At 37.4% G+C, this 23,201-nt stretch overlaps 8 protein-coding genes and 1 non-coding gene across 9 annotated transcripts; 1 reads left to right on the top strand and 8 right to left on the bottom strand.

Moving 5' to 3' along the window:
• Nucleotides 1-465: 465 nt before the first annotated feature.
• On the bottom strand, nucleotides 466-5,448 carry DNF3 (aminophospholipid-translocating P4-type ATPase DNF3; the record flags this gene model as incomplete). Its single annotated transcript, XM_056224879.1, has 1 exon — nucleotides 466-5,448. One exon carries the CDS (start codon nucleotides 5,446-5,448, stop codon nucleotides 466-468), a length of 4,983 nt encoding a protein of 1,660 aa, XP_056078753.1.
• Nucleotides 5,449-5,800: 352 nt separating this feature from the next.
• INP2 (Inp2p) lies at nucleotides 5,801-7,927 on the bottom strand (the record flags this gene model as incomplete). Its single annotated transcript, XM_056224880.1, has 1 exon — nucleotides 5,801-7,927. The coding sequence occupies one exon, from the start codon at nucleotides 7,925-7,927 to the stop codon at nucleotides 5,801-5,803; it is 2,127 nt and encodes a 708-aa protein (XP_056078754.1).
• A 230-nt stretch (nucleotides 7,928-8,157) lies between these two features.
• Nucleotides 8,158-8,231, bottom strand: Smki_13.trna16V. The gene has a single exon. It is a non-coding gene; the product is annotated as a tRNA-Val (tRNA).
• Nucleotides 8,232-9,210: 979 nt separating this feature from the next.
• Nucleotides 9,211-11,841, bottom strand: MSS11 (Mss11p; the record flags this gene model as incomplete). Its single annotated transcript, XM_056224881.1, has 1 exon — nucleotides 9,211-11,841. The coding sequence occupies one exon, from the start codon at nucleotides 11,839-11,841 to the stop codon at nucleotides 9,211-9,213; it is 2,631 nt and encodes an 876-aa protein (XP_056078755.1).
• A 491-nt stretch (nucleotides 11,842-12,332) lies between these two features.
• On the bottom strand, nucleotides 12,333-14,915 carry PAH1 (phosphatidate phosphatase PAH1; the record flags this gene model as incomplete). The annotated part of the gene is made up of 1 exon (XM_056224882.1): nucleotides 12,333-14,915. The coding sequence occupies one exon, from the start codon at nucleotides 14,913-14,915 to the stop codon at nucleotides 12,333-12,335; it is 2,583 nt and encodes an 860-aa protein (XP_056078756.1).
• Nucleotides 14,916-15,673: 758 nt separating this feature from the next.
• On the bottom strand, nucleotides 15,674-16,777 carry MME1 (Mme1p; the record flags this gene model as incomplete). The annotated part of the gene is made up of 1 exon (XM_056224883.1): nucleotides 15,674-16,777. The coding sequence occupies one exon, from the start codon at nucleotides 16,775-16,777 to the stop codon at nucleotides 15,674-15,676; it is 1,104 nt and encodes a 367-aa protein (XP_056078757.1).
• Nucleotides 16,778-17,176: 399 nt separating this feature from the next.
• Nucleotides 17,177-19,486, top strand: MLH1 (mismatch repair ATPase MLH1; the record flags this gene model as incomplete). The annotated part of the gene is made up of 1 exon (XM_056224884.1): nucleotides 17,177-19,486. One exon carries the CDS (start codon nucleotides 17,177-17,179, stop codon nucleotides 19,484-19,486), a length of 2,310 nt encoding a protein of 769 aa, XP_056078758.1.
• Nucleotides 19,487-19,641: 155 nt separating this feature from the next.
• CEP3 (Cep3p) lies at nucleotides 19,642-21,468 on the bottom strand (the record flags this gene model as incomplete). Its single annotated transcript, XM_056224885.1, has 1 exon — nucleotides 19,642-21,468. One exon carries the CDS (start codon nucleotides 21,466-21,468, stop codon nucleotides 19,642-19,644), a length of 1,827 nt encoding a protein of 608 aa, XP_056078759.1.
• Nucleotides 21,469-21,650: 182 nt separating this feature from the next.
• On the bottom strand, nucleotides 21,651-23,162 carry SMKI13G2910 (uncharacterized protein; the record flags this gene model as incomplete). The annotated part of the gene is made up of 1 exon (XM_056224887.1): nucleotides 21,651-23,162. One exon carries the CDS (start codon nucleotides 23,160-23,162, stop codon nucleotides 21,651-21,653), a length of 1,512 nt encoding a protein of 503 aa, XP_056078760.1.
• Nucleotides 23,163-23,201: the final 39 nt, after the last annotated feature.

The raw sequence follows: 23,201 nt of genomic DNA on the forward strand, positions 1-23,201 counted from the left end.
TTTTGTTTTCTTATAAAGTTCACCCAAAAGAAAATAATGGTATTGAAACTTTAATCTCCGTAGGATTTTTTTTAAGCAGTCAATTGTATACTCATGGATACCCTGATCTCCTAGCAAAGAAGCATAACATTTTTACCATACTTTAACTTTTTTTCATCACTAAAAATAATTAAGCCACTTTTATAATTGTCTTTGGTTTATAGATAGCGAAAACGATATTTAAAGGATTTTTCACCCTACCTTGAATCTTAATATAAGTTCGAAACGCATTTGAATTGTAACCACTCATTTTTATTCAGGTGGATGTGAATGAATAAATGTTCCGCTTAGCAACTCAGGTATGTACTTTACGAATATAGAATGGTATATAAGTATGAAATTAATATCAAAGAGTTTCCAATGCAATATATATATATATATATATATGAAAGCTTTTGATAATGCAACTAAACAAGACGACGAGAACTACTCCAGGTCCTTCAATCTTGCTTGAATAATCTGGTTTATGTCTTCCTCTTCAGAATTTCTTGACGGAAGCGTGAGTTTCTTCTTGATTTTAGTAGTTATATTATCACTGACACTTTCTTTACTACTTTGTGATTTCAAGAGTGGTCGCCTGATTAACTTACCACTGGGCAATATTTCATATCGTTCAGAACTCTTCTTGAAGGGATCTTGGAATGCATTTTTCTTCGGCACATAGTCTTTACTCTCATTTTCCACCGAGTTTATGCTATTGTTATGCGTTTTTGTACTCGCTCGTGAATTAGTTCTTGTTCTTGAAAGGACTTTATCTGTGTAGCGTGTGAAAGCGCTAGGATCTTTGTCCCATGTCCATCCTTGTCTCATTTCACTGTAAGCTCCTAACTCCAGCTTCTTTCTGATATCACTTTTTTGTTCTAGTTCTGCAAAAATATCAGAATCCGATGGCCATATCATGACTTTGAATGTTTTGTATACTATATCCAAAGTAATGGGTAACAAAGCCAGTACCAAACTTGTACACCAAAATGTAATATCTTTACCAAATTGGTTGTAGAATCCATATGCCACGTCATATATTTGATCTGTTTTATTCAGAACAGGGAGCGCACAACACCACACCAACCAGCCTCCACAGGATAAAACAACAGAAGTAAACGCCAACCAATTCCTATTGTGCATTTCAACGAATTGCGATTTAACGTTGATTAACGCAACAATAGCTGTGAAGTTGATGATCCCCAAAGGATACATAGTGTTATCGGAAAGAGAACTTGTACCCCACATTACAACATTTAAAAATGTAATAATAAGGGAATTTGCAGTCGCTAGGATAACCCATTCCATGAATATTAGCCAATTAAATCCCTGTGAGAGACGACCATATGAATATAATTCGGGGATTGTCAGCAGAGTCATTGGCTTCAGGTCTTTCTCAAACATACCAATACACAATACTGGCAATGATGTGAATAGTGTATTGAACATGGATAATGACCATGGCTCATATAAAGAGGAACCTGAAAACATTGTATATCTTTGATAAATTAACTGTGTAAAGTAAAACGTAATTTCTTTGTAAAACGTGCAAAGCATGAACTTGGAAGTGCGGATGTAGTTATAACGCCCATGAACTAATAATAATTTTAAAAGGAACCTGAACTGACCAATGGAATAATCTGATACCCTCGATGCTTGCAGACCCTCTTTACCAGCTATTCCAACGCCTATATCAGCAGATTGTATCATCGCGATATCATTTGCACCATCGCCTATTGCAAGTGTGACTAAGTTTGGATCGGTATTTCTTATATTAGAAACCATAAGGGCTTTTTGAGAAGGTGAAGCGCGACAACATATGACAGAGTCAGTTTTGGTACAAAGCTCAATAAAGACAGACATGTACGTAGGATTACCTTCAAACATGGCCAGTGTCGCGCCATCAATTACGACAACACAATGTGCAATGTTTCCGGAATCAACTTCTTGAGAAACTGCATTCATCTTTGAAATAATATTTTCATCGGTAGTAGTCAAGATTACTACCGTAGAATAATCCTTTATGAGCATACAGGAATACCCGATATTTATAGCCGTTTCTCTTTTGTCCCCTGTCAGCATCCACATTTTTATTCCAGCTCTTCTAATCTTCTCAATAGCTTCTGAAACACCCTCTTGTAACTTGTCTTCGATTGCAGTTACTCCCAAAATATTTAGACCATCCTCGATTTCCGCACCGACCTCATCGATTTTCATTTTTCTATCAGTTAAAGACGTTTTGGCTTGATGGTACCGTTTATTCCATTTTTCGTACTGTCCAATATCGATCCATTTGTAAGCATAGACCAGAGTCCTCAAACCTTCTGTTGAAAACTCATCAATTGCCTCTAAAGTTCTTTCGATAACATATTCCTCATTCAAAATTAACTCATCATTTCCTATATACTCTAAAATCTCTGCATCGTAATCATATTGTAACTCTTCCTTTCTTGATCCCTTAGCCGCATTATTCTTCAAAGAATGCGTCTCATCTATCGAAATTCGGGGTCCATATTTCTCGATTTGTTGCTTATGAAGAGACTTTCTACTTTTATTCACAACGTTACCAATCTCCTGATCAGATTTCTTAACTGTTTCTAGAAATTGATCAATAGAGTCAATTTGTTTTTCTGGATCACGAGATCTACTATTTTTCATTGAAAGACTTTTTCTCACTGCCTGCAATGATAAACTTGCTCTCGGTATACTGGACAAAGAATTTCTCAAGGAGGTTCTGGCCATAGCTTCCTCATCCACCATTCTTTCCAGAGATTTCCTTTGTCGAAGAACAAGTTCTGCTTCCGCATCTTTACGTTCTTTGGTGTTGTTGCATATATCTGCCATTATTTTTGCGGCTAACTCGTGATCATGCAAACGTTCCATAATAACGTTATCGGCTCCTTTACAAATTAAAAGAACCTGATTCGGTTGATTCGGCATACGTATAAGAACGGACATTCTCTTTCTCTGCGAGTTAAAGTCAATATAGTTCAAAATCTCATACTCCTCTAATTTTGCTTCACCATCAAATCCGTCCGGAAACGTTTTAATAGTCAAAATTTGGGCATTTCTGTTCAATACTATGTAACCCAGGTCTCTCGCAGCAGTTACAAGTGCCAACTCATCTGGGGATGAGGACTGGTACTCTATAGCGTCTTCTTCTACTGATTTGTCAGAAGTTTTTTTGGGAAGGCAACTGTGACAAAGTGCCAAAGATAAAAAGAAAAATTTAGCTTTTTGAGAAAATAGGGCAGTAGGATACTTTTGAATAAATCGAATCAAATCAAATGAACTTTTGATATTATCCGAAAAAGCCTCAGAAGGTGAATTGACTGAAGCTCGTTTACTCAAAAAAGAATTCTCTTTTCCAAAAAGTGATCGCATACTGGGGCGACCTGTATAAATTGCTGATGAATTTCCTTTATATTCAATAGAGTTTCTTGATTTCGGAAAATCCTCTAAGGATGGACGACACACGCTCTCAGTTGATGTCTTCGAAAGTCCTAGTCTATCAAGTAAGTTTTGATCTCCGATGGAAACAACATCAATATTAGACCCATTATGAGCTTTCGGTGGTAATTTCAAGTAACTCATATTGTCTTTAATACTATCTTCTGCATTATCCTCAGAGTTGTTGAGATCCACATTATGAATCCAAGATGATCCATATAAGGCAAATTTTCGAAATATCATTTTATTATCTGTCAGCGTTCCTGTTTTATCACTAAAAATATAAGATACCTGACCTAACTCCTCCAGAATCGTTGCTGTCCTTGATTCGCATGGCGTATTCGTTTCTGCGTGATACATGTCAATGTCCCATTCCATCATTTTACTTTGGACCACTTTAATAATTTCCATCGTTACATATAGGGACAAAGGAATAACAGTGTTATACATAATGATAAAAGACATTATTGTGGGCGCCACACCAGCATCCGCTTGGAATAAATACCATGCCTGGTTTTGGTCAATATACTTTTTCTTATGCAAAACATGTCCAAAATAAGAAAATAAAGATATAGTGGCAACAACAAACACCATAAATATGATTATCATATTGATTTTTCTTTGTAGTTTGGGGGCCTTTGTTCTCGGGTTTTTCAAAGCATTCATTCTAATTTTTGTTTCCTCTCCACTGAAAATTACCATGCCAACAACATTATGAGTATTCCTCAAAATACTACCACGGTAAATCACGTTATCAGGACCTAGCGGATATTTCATTATGGTATCATTGCGGTAGTTTTTTAACTCAAGATTACCCTCAAAATTATATAAATCAATATTAGGATCTTCCACAGTAACTTGGGCATTTATATTTGCAAGACCTGATGCCGCTTTGGTTAGTTTATTCAATTCTGGGTGAGGTTGCTTACTTTTCAAGTTTGTCTCACCATCCAAAGCCATTGTTTCAACGAAACATTCGTTGTTTTCCCCGTCGCATGTCAGTAAAAGCAAATCTGCAGGTACCCAATCATCCTGAGTAAGAAGCACAAAGTCTCCCACCCTAAGTTTCTCCCACTTCTTCTGATGAATATGAACATTATATTTGTTCTTGAGGAGTTCAAAATTATTGAAATGTGTGTCTAAGATGCGTCTTTGCCTTGAATTGTGATCACCGTTCGGTAACAGATCATTTTCAGCAATGGCAGTCTTAGTTAAATATGCCGTTGATGATACAATACTATTCGGTAGTGTGTATACATCTTGCAGATCATTTGTTACATCTTTAACCAACACATCTACTGGTTTATTGTTTTCTTCCTTATCTAAACGATGTCTTCTAAAATCGTCCCACGCTTCCCTCGTCATAGATATACCCATAAATACACATAAGGGGATGATGGTGGTATAAGTACCAGTTGTAGACCATCCAGGTATCATTTGTAATATAGCCACAATGAAAAAGTAAGTGTTGGCTAACTTTGAAAACTGCGCATACAACTGTCTAGGAAAAAAAGAATAGAACGTATATCTTGACGAAGTTATTCGATTGTCACAGAATGGTTTGTTAAATCTTTCATCTATAAGATAGCCATCTTTTTTAGTGGCAACTTTTTTGTATTCAACTGCGTTATGATCTAGTATAATTGGAATGTGTCTGCCATCTTTAGAGTGGAACGTCCTCCGTCGGTCTAAGATAGTATCAAGTATTCTTGTGATAATGTTATATGATATATCTGGACTACTATATTCCTCCTCTTCGTATTCCATTTCAGCAGCGCAATTACCGCTTGTCTCATCTCTCTCATCTCTGTCATCTTTGCCGTTATTATCATCACTGGAAGATGTTATATTTTCATTTATATCTTCGAGTTCTATTTCATCATCTGTTTTTCCACGATATCTATCATACAAATGTTTATTGAACATTTGTGTTCGTAGTGATGAAGATCTCCTTCTTTGTCCATCCATTATTCCCATTGTATTGTTATAAATAAATGATGGCTTTGATTGTCAAATTTAATAACGATATTTATTAACTATATGGGTGCCGTGTGTATATAACAATAAACGCTAGATAAAATAATAGCAAATAACGAAGAGGTAAAAAAATATTTCAAAAAGCGATGGGATAGTCTGACAGTTGATTTCTTTTCAAGACTATTCATAATGGTAGATTTCCTTTGTTTAATATTCGTTTACTTGAAGTATAAAATATACTGGGGTTGAAAATAACCCGGCTGCACAGCCCGTTAGTTATTTTCACTATTTGAAAAAAATGATGAACGCGCCATTAGTTACTTTAAAGTACGTACACACTACGATGTGTTAATCACGGATCATTTCCTAGCAATTCTTCTAATTCATACAAAAAGGGAATCGTTTCTTCCGAGGACACTTTGCACTTGCTGAGATACCCGCTCTCAAGAAATGCGTCCTCTTTTAGTGGCCTTTGAAGACCAAACTTCACAGGAAGAGAAGCTTGTTTTTTTCTTAGCAGTTCGAATGACTTTGCAGTTCGTAATTTTTCCCTACCTTCACGATTTTCTCTAGCCAGGTTTGAAATTCTTTCATCTAACTCACGTCGTAATTCGTTGTCAGAAAGCTGCTTGAAATCTGGTCTTCTGCCATTATTATTTTCGTTCAAACCTACAGGGTGATTCTCGCCTACACCAGTAACTTTTTGGTGGTGTTTCTTTCCAGACTCACAATCTTCGCTGTCTTCTAATTCTGTATCATTTTCAAAATAGTCGTTCTCCGATTCATCGACATCTATAAAGTCAACTTTCCTCTCCAAACCAAGATCATGTACCGTTGAGGTGTAAGAGGACTTTCTGCCCTTGAGAATATCCAGATGAAAACCGCGGTTGATTGTATTGATCAGCGGTTTTTTTTTTATTGCTGTGATATTGTTACATGTTTTTGAAGTTTTCCAGAAACTAATCAACTCTTCTAATTTATCTTCGACTATGGTCCTATCATTTTCTGTTATTCCATTTCGAACGTCAATTGCTAATATATTATTCTCGATTGTTTTTAAATAATTCAGTGCTTGGGAAACCTCTTCACTTTTAGAAAATGTGTATACATGACTCTTTTCTCCATCAGTAGCAGATGATGATTTCTCAGGAAGAACATATAATATTTGCTTATGATCATTCAAGGATACTAGCACTGCAGAAAGTAGTGAATGCAAATCTTTTAAAAGACTACTTATATTTTGAAATATACCTATCGGATTGTATGTTTTTTTCTGCTGCATTCTCATCGTGTAATCAGGGAATATTTTGGTTAATGCATTTTTCATATTTGCGTTTGAAACGTCAACGTTTCCTATCACATCTAGAGATAATAAGCAACAAAGCATGAATTTCTTAAGTAATTTTAAACGATACAGTTTACCATCGAGGTCCTTAACTGTAATAATAATGTTATAGTAAAGGCTTGATATTTCTATACCGTATAATTCACAGTACTTCGAAAGCTCGCTTGTATCACTAAAGATGACTATATCGCTAATGACCACTTTGAGCTTATAGAAAAGCGCATCACTTGAGAATATTAGAAGCTCCTTTATCATAGATGTGTGTTCGTCGGTGTTTGAAATGGATGTCACTTTTGATATAAATCTGTAGTTCTTTATCTCTTTAAATCGTAGATGGTATTTGTGGATCATTACGTCCACCTGTTGTAAAGATTCGAGTACTTTTCGTATCTTTATTAAAGTTTTATAACAAATTAAATGACCTCTAAAGTATTCTTGCTGTATTGATAAATACACTGCTACTAGTACTGAACCTACAACTCTCCTAAGACCTGAGCTATTGTTTTTTGTAGAACATTTCTTCAACTGTTTGAGTACTCGATAAGACGTTAGAATCATGGAAAGATAATTAAAATCTTGTTTGAAGTATATTTTTTTGCTCTCTATTACTGCCAATTTACCATACTTTGTAGCCATAAAAGCCAAGGATTTAGGAGGTGCCTTCCTCAGCATAATTGAGCTCTTATTAAAATTCAAAATTGATTGATTAAGATGCAACGATAACCTATAATGGTTCATGTCGTTCAAAAAATGAGAAGTAATGATTGAATACTGAAATTCTTCAAAGAATTGATTAATTACGGCAAATGGTTGTTGAGTAAAAATTTTTGAGATAATGTCATTCCAATCGAAGTTTTTTGTTAATTTTGGAAAACCTATAGGTGAAAAAATGCGGTCATTGGACCCTACAATTGTTGGGGAGTACTCGTGTAATACACTGCGACTGCTCAATTGGGATGGTTTTCGCCATGTAGAGTAAAAATCTTGGCGGTTGCTTTCACTGGCACGCAAGATCGTATCCCTATCATGGTTTGAACTAGTATTGGTGAACTCATCCTCTTCATCTGATTTTAACCTCGAAAAGATCTGTAAGCCAGAAACGTGTAAAAGAGGTGGCCGTGAGTTTCTTGCCATTGTTAGATAAAAGCAACAAAAATTCCACAAATAGGAAAAGACCAATATCCTGGAGCAAATGATAAGTGCGTGAATCAGTCTTAAGCGGCGTTAAACTTTAATTAAAGGTATACAATCGTCTAGAAATTCCAAGAAGCACTACTCAGCTTATGCCCCTCTGAGTATTTATATTCAGATCAGAAGCGTTTGTTTACATTTCAATAATCTTTCGACGAGAAGGCGTTAAAAAATGATTTCGCCCAGGATCGAACTGGGGACGTTCTGCGTGTTAAGCAGATGCCATAACCGACTAGACCACTAAACCTCAAATTTGCTGTTATTCTTTTTATTCTAGTATTCAGGCAAGTTCTGATCTAACCTAAAACTTGTTCTTCTATCTTTGTGTTCTGTGTTGTATAGTAGTTTCCTATAATACCACTATTATATAAGTTGATTATTATCGATGTTTTTGGTAGTGTGCCTACGTTCGTTTCTGAGAAATGAATGAATTTTGAGACAATTGTTGGGATTCCGTTGTTGATAAAGGCAATATTATTAGGTATATAGAATATACTAGAAGTTCTTCTCAGATATATAGAAATCCAGAAAAGGAATCCGTAATTCTACATAATTATATTAATACTTTTATTGTCATTTAATATGTTGCCATTCATTATCCTATTACATTGTCAATCCTTGCGTTTAAGCTTCCATTAAAATCGATGACTGATTCTCAACCTTTATGTCATCTTCTAATACCGTATATGGTAATATACCAGTACCATGGTTACTAGTCGATAAATGATAGTCGGGTCTTATTCCAACATTTATGATATACTAGTAATACAAATATTGGTCAAAAGACGATGGTCGAACCTTGTTCCAACAATAAGAGCTTTGGAATTGCTTCGATTAATTGCTTAGGATCGTGTATTTGGTAAGATAGCCTATTATAAGAAAGAACAACGGCATTTATTCTAGTTATTTCCTTAATGGATGGATGATTAATTCTAATATGAATTAGAAACAGTTGCTGGTATTATGTTTCAACTGGTTAGGTACACCATGTATCAGCTTGATGTTGTTCTTTTAACTAGAGTTTAGAGCAGCTTTGCAAGAACGCTATTACGTACAGAATGCAGATAGTTCTCTACAAGCAACTCCACATTATATTGTCCTCTTTCAAATAACTCGAACGATTTAACCGCCTGCTCTAATTTTGGCACAAATTGCAAACATGTTGCCTATATGAAAAAATATATATCAGTTAGTTAAGAGAGATCCCACGACATTATAATTGCCGCTCAATTATCCATTAGATCCGCAGAAAAGTCACCAATATTGAATATATCAAACGTTTCTGTGTCCATACCAAAAGAGCCATTAGGCTGTTGCTGTGAGTCATTGTTTTGAGATTTTGGAGCACCTTTACTGTTACTATCCTTTGATGTGACGTTAATGAAGTTTGTAGCTGTTGAATCATTGTTTTGTTCAAGTTTCTTGGATTTGTTTGCTTTTTGTGCAGCGATGGCTTTTCTTGATTCTTTGGTTTTCGATTTACCTACTCTATGTTTCCGTTTGGGTTGTATAGTTGCTGTTGTTATATTAGGGGTCGTGCTGGAACTAGAAGTCCGTTTCGATGATGGTTGTGACACCGTGGGTGTGTTATTATTGTTACTTGGCACGGGAAAGACGACTGTAGGATCGCTCTGTGGTACTGAAGGATTTGTCTTATATTGCTGTGGTAAATGAAACTGTTGTTGTGGTGCAAACGTATGTATCGCTGAAGTAACGTTTTGATATAAAGGCTGCATATTAACCATGGGATTCTGTCCGGGCTGATTCGCCTGCCTTATAGCTGTATTTTCAATAACAAGGGGCCCCATATTTCCTCCTTGTATTGGCATGGTATTGTTAGTTGCCGGTATACGGTTAGCGTCGTGAGGAAAACCACCATTTTGCAACTGCTGATTGGCAGCCATTCTTTGCATCATCATGTGCATATATTGCTGCTGAGAGGTTAAATCATTTAGAACTGGATTGGCAACGCCACTCTGGCCTTTCATTTGTTGAGGAATTGCTTTCATTTTATTGAACTGAGCTCTTATACGTTCTTGCGATAAACCATTGCAATTTGAATTACTATCATTGCCGGGTTTACTATCTTCAGCAGTATTGTTTTGCGTATTAGAATGATAACTCGGGTTTCCAGGATTCTGTTGCAGAGAATTTTGCTGCAGTGCTTGCTGCTGAAAAAAGAGTTTCATAGCGTTCATATCATCAAACCTGCCAGATCGGCTTTGTTGAAAAGATGGTCCTTGTCCTTGATTTTGATGATGTAACTGATACTGGAAGAATCGCTGCTGGTCCGGGAACATTGACGGCTGGCTTTGAGAAGTGAACTGTTGATTTGTAGGAGGCATCGAAGGCATGAGTCCATTCGAGTGAGGATTTTCCACTGGACCAGATACCGGGATATGAGGGACTATTTGTGGGTTGACAATCGGATATGGTGGTTGTTGTGGTTGTGGTTGTTGCTGTTGTTGTTGTTGTGGTTGTTGCTGTTGTTGTTGTTGTTGTTGTTGCGGTGGTTGTTGTTGATGATGATGATGTTGTTGTTGTTGTTGTTGCCTTTGTTGTTGTTGCTGCTGCTGCTGCTGTTGCCTTTGTTGTTGTTGCTGCTGTTGCTGCTGTTGCTGTTGCTGCTGTTGCTGTTGCTGCTGCTGCTGCTGCTGTTGCCTTTGTTGCCTTTGTTGTTGTTGTTGTTGTTGTTGTTGTTGTTGTTGCTGTTGTTGTTGTTGTTGTTGTTGTTGTTGCTGTTGCTGTTGCTGCTGTTGCTGCTGTTGCTGCTGCTGTTGCCTTTGTTGTTGTTGTTGTTGTTGTTGTTGTTGTTGTTGTTGTTGTTGTTGTTGTTGTTGTTGTTGTTGTTGTTGTTGCCTTTGTTGTTGTTGTTGCCTTTGTTGCTGTTGTTGTTGTTGTTGTTGTTGTTTCTGATGCTGTTGCTGCTGCTGTTGCTGTTGCTGCTGCTGCTGCTGCTGCTGCTGCTGTTGCTGCTGTTGATGTTGTTGATGTTGATGTTGATGTTGATGTTGATGTTGCTGATGATGTTGGTGAGGCTGTGTTGGTGACTGCAGATCATTAAAGTGCTTTTGAAGATTTATGGTTGCGTACTGCTGCCCTGTGGTATCACTGTTTATAGTAGTATCAGCTACAAAGTTACTGTTATGAAGTTTATCATAACCACCGGTAGTTCTTGACACAAATCTTTCGGACATGTTTCGATTGGCTGGGTCGTTTAGGTTGACGTTATTTCCATTACCGTTAGGTCTGAAATTCTCTTCTGCCACAGGAAAGCTATTTTGAGTAGGCGGAACCACGCTTGATGGAATATTAGAGAAATGGGGGGGGATATTGGATTTAGTATGAGCTGGTAAGATAGGTACTATTCTCTCTCTTGAAATATTATGGTCCTGAGTGTAACCAGATTCAACATCACCGTTGAATAATGATTGAAAAATTTCCCACCACTCCAGCAGAAACGTGTCATTAGCGTCCATCAGCATTTTTGAAGGTAATAACCCATCTTCACCAACAATGTCACCTTTTGATGCAATATCCATTAATCCGTGTTTCAAGCTTGAGTTCAAGCTATTTGCTTCACCCGAAGGAGGTCCGTTCATTCTAGATAAAGGAATATCAGCTTCTCTTAAGAACTTTGCGGCAGAGTTCCAATATTTGTTTCTGATTAAGTAATTATATATATGTGCGTACAATAATTGCTTGGAGTTCTTTGCCATTGCATCCGAAACAAACACTCGAGAGTTACTTTCATATTGAAGCTGGTTATGGCCGTTCAATCCTCTGTTGTTGGGAATTGAGCTGAAATCAGCGTTCTCAGAGCGCTCATTCGTATTTATAGTGGGCGTGTTATCCATATCTTTATCATGCACCTTTTCCTTATTTCAGTACACTCTTATAGAAATTGTCAAAAGGAACGTGAAGAAACCAGAAAACCCCAAAAGAGCCACACAGAAATGTAATAAAGGTCTTTACTGGTCTTTTCTATGATGAAAATGTAGTTGTACCTCTCCTCTTCTTCTTTTACACGCATTATATTTCGGCATTTGACTCTTGGCCGCTTTTTTCACCTGACGTAATACTGTTGCAGCAAGCGAGTTTTGTAAGCGTATAGAAAAGTATTTACTTTGACACTTTAAAGAAATATGTAATTATAAAAACAATCCGGAAGGTAAAATGTTGATGCGTAGTCATCACGGTATTGTTTTTTCTTCTATTTATTTTTCTTTTCTTCTTTTCTTTCCTGTTGTTTTTTAAATAGAACTGAAAATTGTTACTTAGTACTTCATAGTTTTATTTAATATGCAGTTTGAAGGTTGTAATATATAATATTCGGCTGCGGCAATTTTTAGTCTTCGAATTCGTCCTCGTCGAACTCATCATCGTCGAACTCATCGCTCACTCTTGCATCCAAATACTTATCGTCCATTGATTTGTGGGGTTGCTGTTTTCGCCTTGTATCATCGTCACTTTGTTCCATTCGTGACTCGGTATCTGAATTTTCACGTGAATGCATGTCATCTAAAACGTTGATTTTCGAAACATTGTTTGTTGGAACACCAGCTTTAGACATAGATAGCTTTTTAAACTCTTCATCAATACTTGTTGCAGCTGCAGTTGATGCTCTCCTTGACTTAGATCTACTGTTGTTATATTCCTCATCATTCATATCATCCAAGTATTTCATTTTTGGTGATGCAAGCGGTGAGCCTAGTTCAAGGTATATTTGCTTCCCAATGTCCCCTTTTGACTTTGTAGGTTTATTAGGCGTAGATCTTGAGCTACTATGGGAACCCATGAACTGAGATGCATTTTCTACATCAGATGAAGTGGCTAAGACTTCATTGTTATATGTGCTTCCGACGTGTATTTGTGGGACTTTGGTAGCCCTCATTGTTACAGCCGAATTTGTCCTACTTCTAGTGCTTTCTTGTTGTGAGACATCAGTATCTTCATCAGTATTGTCAGTATCATCCTTACTAATATCCGATAGACTGTCAATATCGACTAACGGATCCCTCCAGAAATTTACGTCTGTAAATTTCTCTTCTTGATTGCCTCTGAATAGTGTCTTATGACCAGAGGTATTCTCTGCGTCAGCGTTATCTAATGTCCTATTGGGGGGGGACCCAGGAACCATGGAAGTGTTAGTTTTCAAATCATCACTATCAAGGCTGACTGGTGGAAAGAAATGGTCAACAAGCTCGTTGATATGAATATAAGAACTTCTATAACCTGCTAATTCTAATAATTCCATATGAACCTCTCCTTCTGTATTTATGGTGAAAATTCTTGAACTTGGTATCCCTACCGTTCTGTAAGATAAAGCATCGGTAATCCTATTACCAAAACCGGCAAAGAATGGTGTTGATTTTTCTTCTGTGTCCATTTCATTATCATTATCTTCAAAATACAGCGATCTTATATCGTTTAGGCATGCTATTTTAAAAACTTCGGGTTTCTTTAATATTACTTCCCGTCTTAACGCAGCCATTGTCCTATCGGGTGATAAAATTACAGGCCCATTTGGTAACTTGCTACCATTCTGTATGATTGATCGCAAATAACTTCTTGTAGAATCAGCCTGTCCAGCACTTCTTGCAGTCAGATAAAGTATATTATAACCATTTCTGGAGATCTCACTAAATAACTTAGCTACGCCTAAATGCGTCCAATCTTTTCCTATCATCGCCAAGACATGACCTAATGCGTCTGATTTGGTGATAGTACCGTCAATGTCACTGATAACAATTGGAACATCCCACCTCCACACAAATAGTTTTGAAGTAACAATGGCTTTTCCATGGTCTACTGAGAACTTCAAATCATTTTCACCATAAGTTAAATTTAAACATTTCAACTGGTCATTTGTTAATCTTATTGTTCTTATGTACCTTTTTTCGGTCTTGCTGTTCTCTGCTGAATCTCTATTGTTAGAACTTTCACTATTACTGCTGCGTTCCTTGTTAAATGATGTGTCATCTTCCGTATCGGAAGTGGAAGGTGATGTAGATAACGAATTTAATGTAGTTCCTGATTCCATGGCATCCAGGCCCAGAATTGATCCGCTTGTAGCCATTTTAGGAGGTGTTCCTGGAGGCGACAAGCCGGTGAGGTGCTCGTAAGGGTTCACAATCTTAATATTACCATTCTTATCCTCCTTTATAAAACTTGAAATATCTGAATCATTACCAAATTCGTCCTTTAACAGCTGCTTCAACTGTATATCTGTATCATGCATCATATTCTTGTTAGGTTTGTAACCTTCAGTGTCTAGTAGCAAATCGCCATTGTTATCAAGTTTGCTGGGGATGTGAATTTCAGTGAGTCTTTTGTTTAATTTTTGCTGAAAATTCTTTGTGCGTTGTTCGACACGCTTCCTCTCTTCAACCAACTCAGGTGATGTATTTGTGGATGATTCAACGGAAGAAAGCGATTCTGTAGTTTCATCATTTTTACTGATCGGATTTACACTTTCATTGATATCCAAAAAATCCGGCTCCTCTAATACCTTCTTTTGCTTCTTCTTATGTTCGTTTTCACTTTCCCTTTCACCTTCGGTTCCTCCTTCTAAGATGGATGTTTCAGGTGACTGAGGGGGACTTGATGTGGCGCTCATCACAGGCGACACAAGCAACTCGTCAGGAACATCGGTAACTTGATCACCCATCTCAAAAACAAAATAAGCCTCTCCAGAGTCACTGAGTTTCATTGGCATATTACTCAGCTTCTCATTTATAAACACTTGGACCTTCTTTTGAGATGGTTTTAGAATCTGAAATTTGCCAAACCTCACATGGAAGGGAGAACATGACAGCGTTCCATCTGGATGTTCCACTACAATAACATCTATAGCACCAGACAGTGTAGCTGGATTGATGGAGGACCATGTCTTGGACACAGATCCAAGAGCTCTGCCTACGTACTGCATATTCAACCAATGTGTTCTTCTTCAGCTGTATTGTCCTGGTTAGTATCTTCAGGAGTAAAGTACTAATGACAAAAGTGTAATGTCCAATTGGTCTAATCAATACTTTACCAATATTTTTTACTAGGCGGTTGATTGTACAATTTTCATTAAGCAAACATCTCACGTTGGGTCTGCTCTTCGGTTGTCCCTGATTTTCCTTCTACCCTCACCGTGCGCTGCTCTCAACGCTAGCCGGAAAAGCCGAGAACAAAAGATAAATGTAGAGAAACGAGAACATATTGTCTAAAGGGAAAATAAATGAAGGATGACCAGGGCACCCATAGCAGACTCACAGGGGAATTAGCAATTCTTAAACATCTTTATTTTGTCTCTCAATAATCTAGAATTATGGTGGCCAGGAAGTGTTTGGATGTTTGATAATGCGACCCGCTATGTTCTTTTAGGGTCGGCTCCTCCTAAACGAGGTTTCTCAAGACAGAGTAGTTTAGTACTAAAACTTATCAGTAATGAGAAAGAAGTGTATGAAACTTAGAAGAAAATTCTTTCCGTAAAATGACTATGTACAAAACTTATTTTGGAAGAAACTTATATCTATGTACGTGAAATGGCAATTACAAAATACATTAGGATATGTAGTGATGGAGAAGGGAAATGAAGTACTCTGTATTTTGCCTTTATTGTGTTTACTTGTAAGAAATATTTATTGGATGAAAACACCTTGTAAAAGGAATAGAGTGACTGGAAAAGTGAGAAGCTGATCAATTGGATAATGTTTTACCCAATCCTCGTAGGGTCATTTGATACAGCAGCAACATTATACTACTCTGAACACTTGTCCAGACAAATCTGGGGCCCACACCGCTAAAAAACCCTAGAACACCTTCAGATTGGTATACTGTCCGTAAACTGAGTGAAATTGAGTTTGAAAGTGCCGCCGGTCTGCTGTTCGTTACATGTGGGTGCAAAACTGAATATGCTTTGTTGCTCTGAGTAGAAGGTTGTTGAGTTTGGACTCTAGTTTTTACGACATCCATTGGCGTGGTAATTATTCCAGCTAGCCCACCTGCACAGGCACCAGTAATTATTTCGTTAGGTATGGACAGCTCTTCACCTTTATCGTCCTTCTTTTCCATTTTGAACGCTAATTGTCTGAACTTTTCGTAGAATGCAAATTGCAATGCACTAAAGGGTAAGTCTCTGGCTAGAGTGGCTTTATAGCCAAAGAATAGAGAGCGAGCACCTTCTTCTTTTATAACTGTCTTTATGGCATTTCTTAAATTTGAATAATTGTAGCCTGACTGAAAAAATGGATTGTTGAATCTTCCTTGCAACTGCAATCTCGTCTTAAGTACCTCTGAGGGAACATAAACAAAACTAGAGATAAAATCACCAAGAAATCCAGCACTCAAATGTGTGATGGTATCATTAATTTGCCAATCTTCTATCATTATTCTCTTAGTATACTCATAGGTCCCAAAGAAGATTGCCGCTGATGGAAAAGAGCCTAACATGGCAGCCATGTACCCACCATATAGACCTCTTCTTACACCTTCCTCCAGCCAAATAGTACGATATGCAGAGATCATATTCCTGTATTTTTTTACATTAGGCGCACCCTGTTGTCTTGTTTTTACAGTATCCAATGAATGCATCGCAGAGTCACCTATTATTCCACCAATGCCCCCAGAGATGATGCAGTGCCATATAGGGTTCAACTCATCATTTGAACCTGCTCTTTTTTTGTTCGATTGATCATTTTCTTGGTTACTATTTGGTAGAACTGGTGTTCCTACAGATGTCGGGGGATGGTCATGTGGCGTGTGTATTATCGGTATTGAAGAACTCAGGTTCCATGAGGGCATTATCTTTATACCAGTCAGTTGGAGGTGAAGAATATGATGTGTGCTTTGTCGGAATACTCTGCACTTGTTTTTGGCTCGTTTTGAACTTTCAAATCAATGAAGAAAATGTAAGAAGTTGCTATCGTTGAGAGCTTAAGAGAAGTCAGGTTAGGGTTCAATTTCAAGGAAAATTGGAGAATAGTACCTTCGATTGCATACAAATTACTAGATGGATGCGTTGTTATTGCTGAAGACCTTTGAGGCATCTTGCTGTTTATGAAGTTGGGGAGTTCTCGAAGAAATTAGCAGTTCTCGGTGTATGGTAATCGCGCTAGTATGGTAGAATTATTTAAACGCAAAAATCTGATACGATAGTGATGATACATGAAAATAGTAAGAACATACACCTGTCAATAAGTCATGTCTCTTAGAATAAAGGCGCTGGATGAATCAGTGGTCAATAAAATTGCTGCTGGAGAGATCATAATATCCCCTGTAAATGCGCTCAAAGAAATGATGGAGAATTCCATCGATGCTAACGCGACAATGATTGATATTTTAGTTAAAGAGGGAGGTATCAAGGTTCTTCAAATAACGGATAATGGGTCTGGGATTAATAAAACTGATTTGCCGATTTTATGTGAACGGTTCACGACATCCAAATTACAAAAATTTGAAGATCTGAGTCAAATTCAGACATATGGATTCCGAGGGGAGGCTTTGGCTAGTATTTCTCATGTGGCTAGAGTGACAGTTACAACAAAAGTCAAAGAAGACAGATGTGCGTGGAGAGTTTCATATGCTGAGGGTAAGATGCTAGAAAGCCCCAAGCCTGTTGCCGGCAAAGACGGTACCACGATCCTAGTTGAAGATCTTTTTTTCAATATTCCGTCTAGGTTGAGAGCTTTAAGATCCCAAAACGATGAATATGCTAAAATATTAGATGTTGTTGGGCGATATGCTATTCATTCCAAAGGCATTGGCTTTTCCTGTAAAAAGTTCGGAGATTCTAATTATTCCTTAGCAGTTAAACCTTCTTACTCAGTCCATGACAGGGTTAGAACTGTATTCAGTAACTCTGTGGCTTCTAATTTGATCTCTTTGCATATTGATAAGGTTGAAGATTTCAATTTGGAAAGTGTTGATGGAGAAGTGTGTAATTTGAACTTCACATCCAAAAAGTCCATTTCTCCAATTCTTTTCATCAATAATAGATTAGTGACGTGCGATCCTCTAAGACGGGCCCTTAATAGTGTTTATTCTAACTATCTACCAAAAGGAAACAGGCCTTTTATCTATTTGGGGATTATTATAGATCCAGCCTCTGTAGATGTTAACGTTCATCCGACAAAGAGAGAAGTTCGTTTCTTGAATCAAGATGAAATCGTAGAGAAAATTTCCACTCAGCTACACGCTGAATTATCCGCCGTGGATACTTCACGTACTTTCAAAGCCTCGTCAATTACAACAAGTCAACCAGGATCTTTAATATCCTCTAATAATACCATAGAGAACGAAGAGGAGAGAAGGACGCTCCGACAAGCCCAGGTAGTAGACAACACGTACACGATAACCAGTAATCGACTAGGGGGAGCTAAAAGACAAGAAAATAAATTAGTCAGAACAGATTCTTCACAAGCAAAAATTACGTCATTTTTGTCCTCAAGTCAACAATTCAACTTTAATGGGTCATCTACAAAGCAGCGATTAAACCAACCCAAGGTGAAGGCTGTAACTCAAACTCTAGAGACAGAAGGGTCAACATTAAATGAAAGCGAACAGCTTCAAGACGATAACACAAGCAGTGACGATGAGATAAAGGGTCAACCTAGGAAGAAACAAAAACCTGAAATCCATGGTACTGCAAGGGTCATTGATAGTGGAAAGCGTATGCCTGCTATTTCAAAAGACGGGTATATTAGAGTTGCTAAAGAGCGAGTTAATGTGAATCTCACCAGTATCAAAAAAATGCGTGAAAAGGTGGATGATTCGATACATCGAGAGCTAACAGAAATTTTTGCAAATATGACTTATGTTGGTGTTGTAGATGAGGAAAGAAGACTGGCCGCAATTCAGCATGACTTAAAACTCTTTTTAATAGATTACGGATCTGTGTGCTATGAACTATTTTATCAAATCGGTTTGACAGACTTCGCGAACTTCGGTAAGATTAATTTACTGAGTACAGATGGGTCAGATGATATAATCCTATATAACCTCCTATCAGAGTTCGATGGACTAAAAGATGAACTCTCAAAAGAAAAACTAATTAGTAAAATATGGGATATGAGTAGCATGCTAAATGAATACTATTCCATAGAGTTGGTGAACGATAGTACCGACAACGACTTAAAATTTGTGAAGCTGAAAACGTTACCTTTACTTTTAAGAGGTTACATTCCATCTTTGACGAAGTTACCCTTTTTTATTTATCGCTTGGGCAATGAAGTAAATTGGGAGGATGAACGAGACTGCCTGGACAGTATTCTAAGAGAAATTGCTTTACTATATATACCGGATATGATTCCTAAATTGGATATGTCTGATATATCGCTTTCTGAAAATGAAAAGACCCAATTTATAGATAGAAGGGAGGAAGTATCTTCATTACTAGAACATGTTCTTTTTCCTTGTATCAAAAGAAGGTTTCTTGCGCCTAGACACCTACTCAAAGACGTTGTCGAAATAGCTAACCTTCCAGGTCTTTATAAAGTTTTTGAAAGATGCTAGCTTTAGAGTATGTCAAACACTAATAATGAAGTTTTATCTTCTGAATATAGCTGTTTTTATTTTGAAGAGTATTTAGTATAGTTTAATTATTCTAGGTGAAGTCATATGATAGGTGAAAAGGATAAGAAAGTAAATTTGCACAGTAATATATTTGTTTAGGAAAGAATATCAGTGATGCTATATTCGGATTGGAACTCTTCTACAATAATTCTGAAGTCACCAGGTTCTTTACTGTTTTCACCATCTTCCTCAAACAGATATTCTTCTCTAAGTTTGTTTAATGGAACCAAAGACCCTAGCCCTTTAATGAGGAAAAACATTTCATTATTCTTCAGTTCAACTATCTTGATGTCATTTTGTAGAATCTTGAAAACAGGGTGGTAGAATGAATCACCCGAGTCAAGGAGTCGTACCTTGTCCCATAATTGTTTTAATTTATTGAACCTTTCGATTAGGTAAGTTATTTTATCTAATTTTGGACCAAATATAAAAGGCAGGTTTGCAATAAGTTCAGTTAGATCTACTAAAAGTTCTTGGACAGCGTTCGATTCCATAAATATTTGATAGAAGGACATGAAAGATACCACCCGCGTGATGGTTTGAAGTACCATTGGATGTCTATTGAAAAACTCACTTTTCACTTGAAAGTTATTAACAATAAGACTGATGATTACTTTAGAATAGTGTATAACTTTTAGCAGTGAATCTGCGGTATCGTAATATATTAGATACATTTTAAATAATTTCCATGAAACAGTAGATATTTGAAAGAGCGCAATAAATTTTTCAAACCTGCTATTATTTGATCTAGAATCTTCTTCCAATGAGTCTACCTTGTATTGAAAAATGTCGAGCTCCCTTCTTATCGCGTCCAATGTTTTCAAGGGCGGCTTGGATGACTTGTTCAAATATTGATCTAAATCTCTATCTAATGACATGATTTTCCAATATAGCAATTCTGTGCTGTTTTCTTCTCTATAAACATCGACATTAGGTAAATCTTGTAAATACGCAGCATGTTGTAGTAAAGAGGATACTTCGGTATGAAGTGTAATTGGTTTGCGTGGCCCCGATTGAAGATAGTCACATCCACATAGCCGGTAAAATATTCTCCCCAAGGTTACTTTCGCTATGCTCTCAACGGGATCATCATTAAGTAAGGGCCTAAAGTCGTCAACATGGAAATTTTTGAAAGTATGAATGCACTGTGCTAATAACGAATTCGCCAACAACGGTTCATCATATGGGAAGGTTGTAGTAGCTAATATCAGATATGTTTGAATAAGCCTTATATCTGGATATGCCATGAAATCACATTCTTTTAGTTGCAGAAGAGAGCAGCGTGCAAATTTTTGGTACATAGTTAATTGCATACTATCACTCCAGCTCAGCCTTTCATCACTACCCAAATGATCACGAAGGGGATATGAAGAGAATATTTTTTCCAACTTTTCAACAGGCATATAATAAACGCACATGGTAAAGACGGACCATATCAATGCATCCCAGTATTGACTATCCACACTGTGTTTCTTGTCCGCTCTTCTATCCCAGTATTGCTCTACTCTCAGATATAGTTCGCTAATATCTCCAATGGACCCAAAATACAAGACACCTAGATTTTCCATAGCAAAGTTCATCAGTTGAAACGACTGATCTTTTTGGAGATAATCCATCCAAAATCTGCATTCATTGATGTCTTCGTCCAAATTAGATTGTATTTTATAAAGGTCCCTTTGCTTCGTTTTGTATAGCCCAACGTTTGTTATCCAATACTCATAGTTTTGCCAAAATAGTAATAGATCAGGAAGATATTCCTCTGAGGAGGAGGTCGCCATCAGTTTTGTTGATTTTATACATTCAGAGTCCTGTCCCCTCTTCCTGCAGTTTCCGCATGGTATCATACGATCACATTTAACTTTTCGTCTCGTGCACACGGAGCAGGGGTGCTTAGATCTTAATTGTGTAGTACGATTAAACATTATCAAGCTATAAGCTCTTAATTGTTGTTATTACCATTGCTGGCTTTTTGGAACGTTTAAAGTTTCATCTTGATTTTATGGCAGCTCGCATCATAGCCTAACGCGTAAAAAAGAACATCTCAAAAAAGAAATGACGCCAGATTTATACTATTATATATGATTGTCTAACCTAATTATTTATCTCACGAAAGATCTACATGGACTGATTTTATTTGCAAATAGTTATCGACGCCAGTGTCGCCGGACTCTCTACCAATACCACTCATTTTGAACCCACCAAAAGGAACTTTAGCTTCTTCTTGGTTGGTTTGATTGATCCATACAGTACCGGCTTTGATATCGCGAGCAAACATGTGCGCTTTCTTTACGTCTCTAGTGAAAACTGCAGATGCAAGCCCATAATATGTATCATTGGCTAACTTCATAGCGTCATCGTAGTTTTCGAACTTGCTCACAACCACAACGGGACCGAATATTTCTTCACGTAGCAATTTTGATGTTTCTGGAACATCAGTGAAAATTGTGGGAGGAATGAAGTAGCCTTTTGTTTTTTTAGTAGGAAATTCAGAAGTTTGGAACATGTTTAACTTTTCTTCCTTTTCCCCAAGCTCTATAAACTCTTTGATGCGATCATATTGGGCACTTGATATCACTGGGCCTATGATACATTTCTCATCAAACGGATCAAATTTACCTGAAACGTCCCAATCTTTCTTTGCAATTTCTTTAAATTTTTTAACGAACTTATCGTAGATTGAACTTTGAACGTAAACTCTTGAGTTTGCTGTACAGTTCTGCCCTGAATTGTAAAAAATACCGGCCGCTATCCAATCGATGGCCTTATCGAGGTCGGCATCTTCAAATACTATGGCAGGAGACTTACCACCACACTCTAGCGTAACATCTTTGAGGTTTGATTGACCAGAAGCTTCCATCACCGAGCCACCCACCTTCGTACTTCCTGTGAAAGAAATCTTATCAATGTCCATGTGTGTTCCTAGCGCTTGGCCTGCAACCGAACCATGGCCAGGAAGGACATTGACAACACCAGGCGGAAAACCAGCTTTTTTTATCAAAGTAGCAAAATAGAGAAGAGATAATGAGGTGTTTTCAGCGGGTTTGATGATTACTGTGTTACCTGCAGCTAGTGCACCTTGTAGTTTCCAACAAGCCATGGCTAGAGGGTAATTCCATGGCACAATTTGAGCAACGACACCAAAAGGAACCTTTAGAGTATACGCAAACTTTTCAAAAGTCAATGGGATAGTTTCTCCAATGTTAAATTTGTCGACTGCCCCTGCATAATATCTTGTAAGTTCTATAATCTGAGCCAAATCCTGCTTGGCATTAGAATGAAAAGGTTTTCCGGAATCCAAAGTTTCCAAAGCAGCAAGCGTATTTTCCTCCTCTTCAATCAGCTTCAATAAATTTGAAAGATATATGCCACGTTGCTCGGAAGATGTCTTTGACCAAACGTTTTCAAAAGCAGCTCTGGCAGCCTTTACAGCCTTGTCGACGTCTGTTTCATTAGCAGCTTGGAAAGAGGTTATAGGTTCACCGGTTGTTGGGTTCACGGTTTCAATGGTTTCTCCGTCTGACGATGGGCAAAACTCATTATTGATAAACAGCCCTAATGGCTGTTTTAAAGAGATTTTCAATTGTGGGATTTCGAGGTTGGTGTACAAATTAGGCATGTTTCACGATATTTGTCTTATGTTTACGTGCAGTAGATA

This window comes from Saccharomyces mikatae (genome assembly GCF_947241705.1).
Source record: "Saccharomyces mikatae IFO 1815 strain IFO1815 genome assembly, chromosome: 13".
In the NCBI taxonomy this organism is placed as follows: domain Eukaryota; kingdom Fungi; phylum Ascomycota; class Saccharomycetes; order Saccharomycetales; family Saccharomycetaceae; genus Saccharomyces; species Saccharomyces mikatae.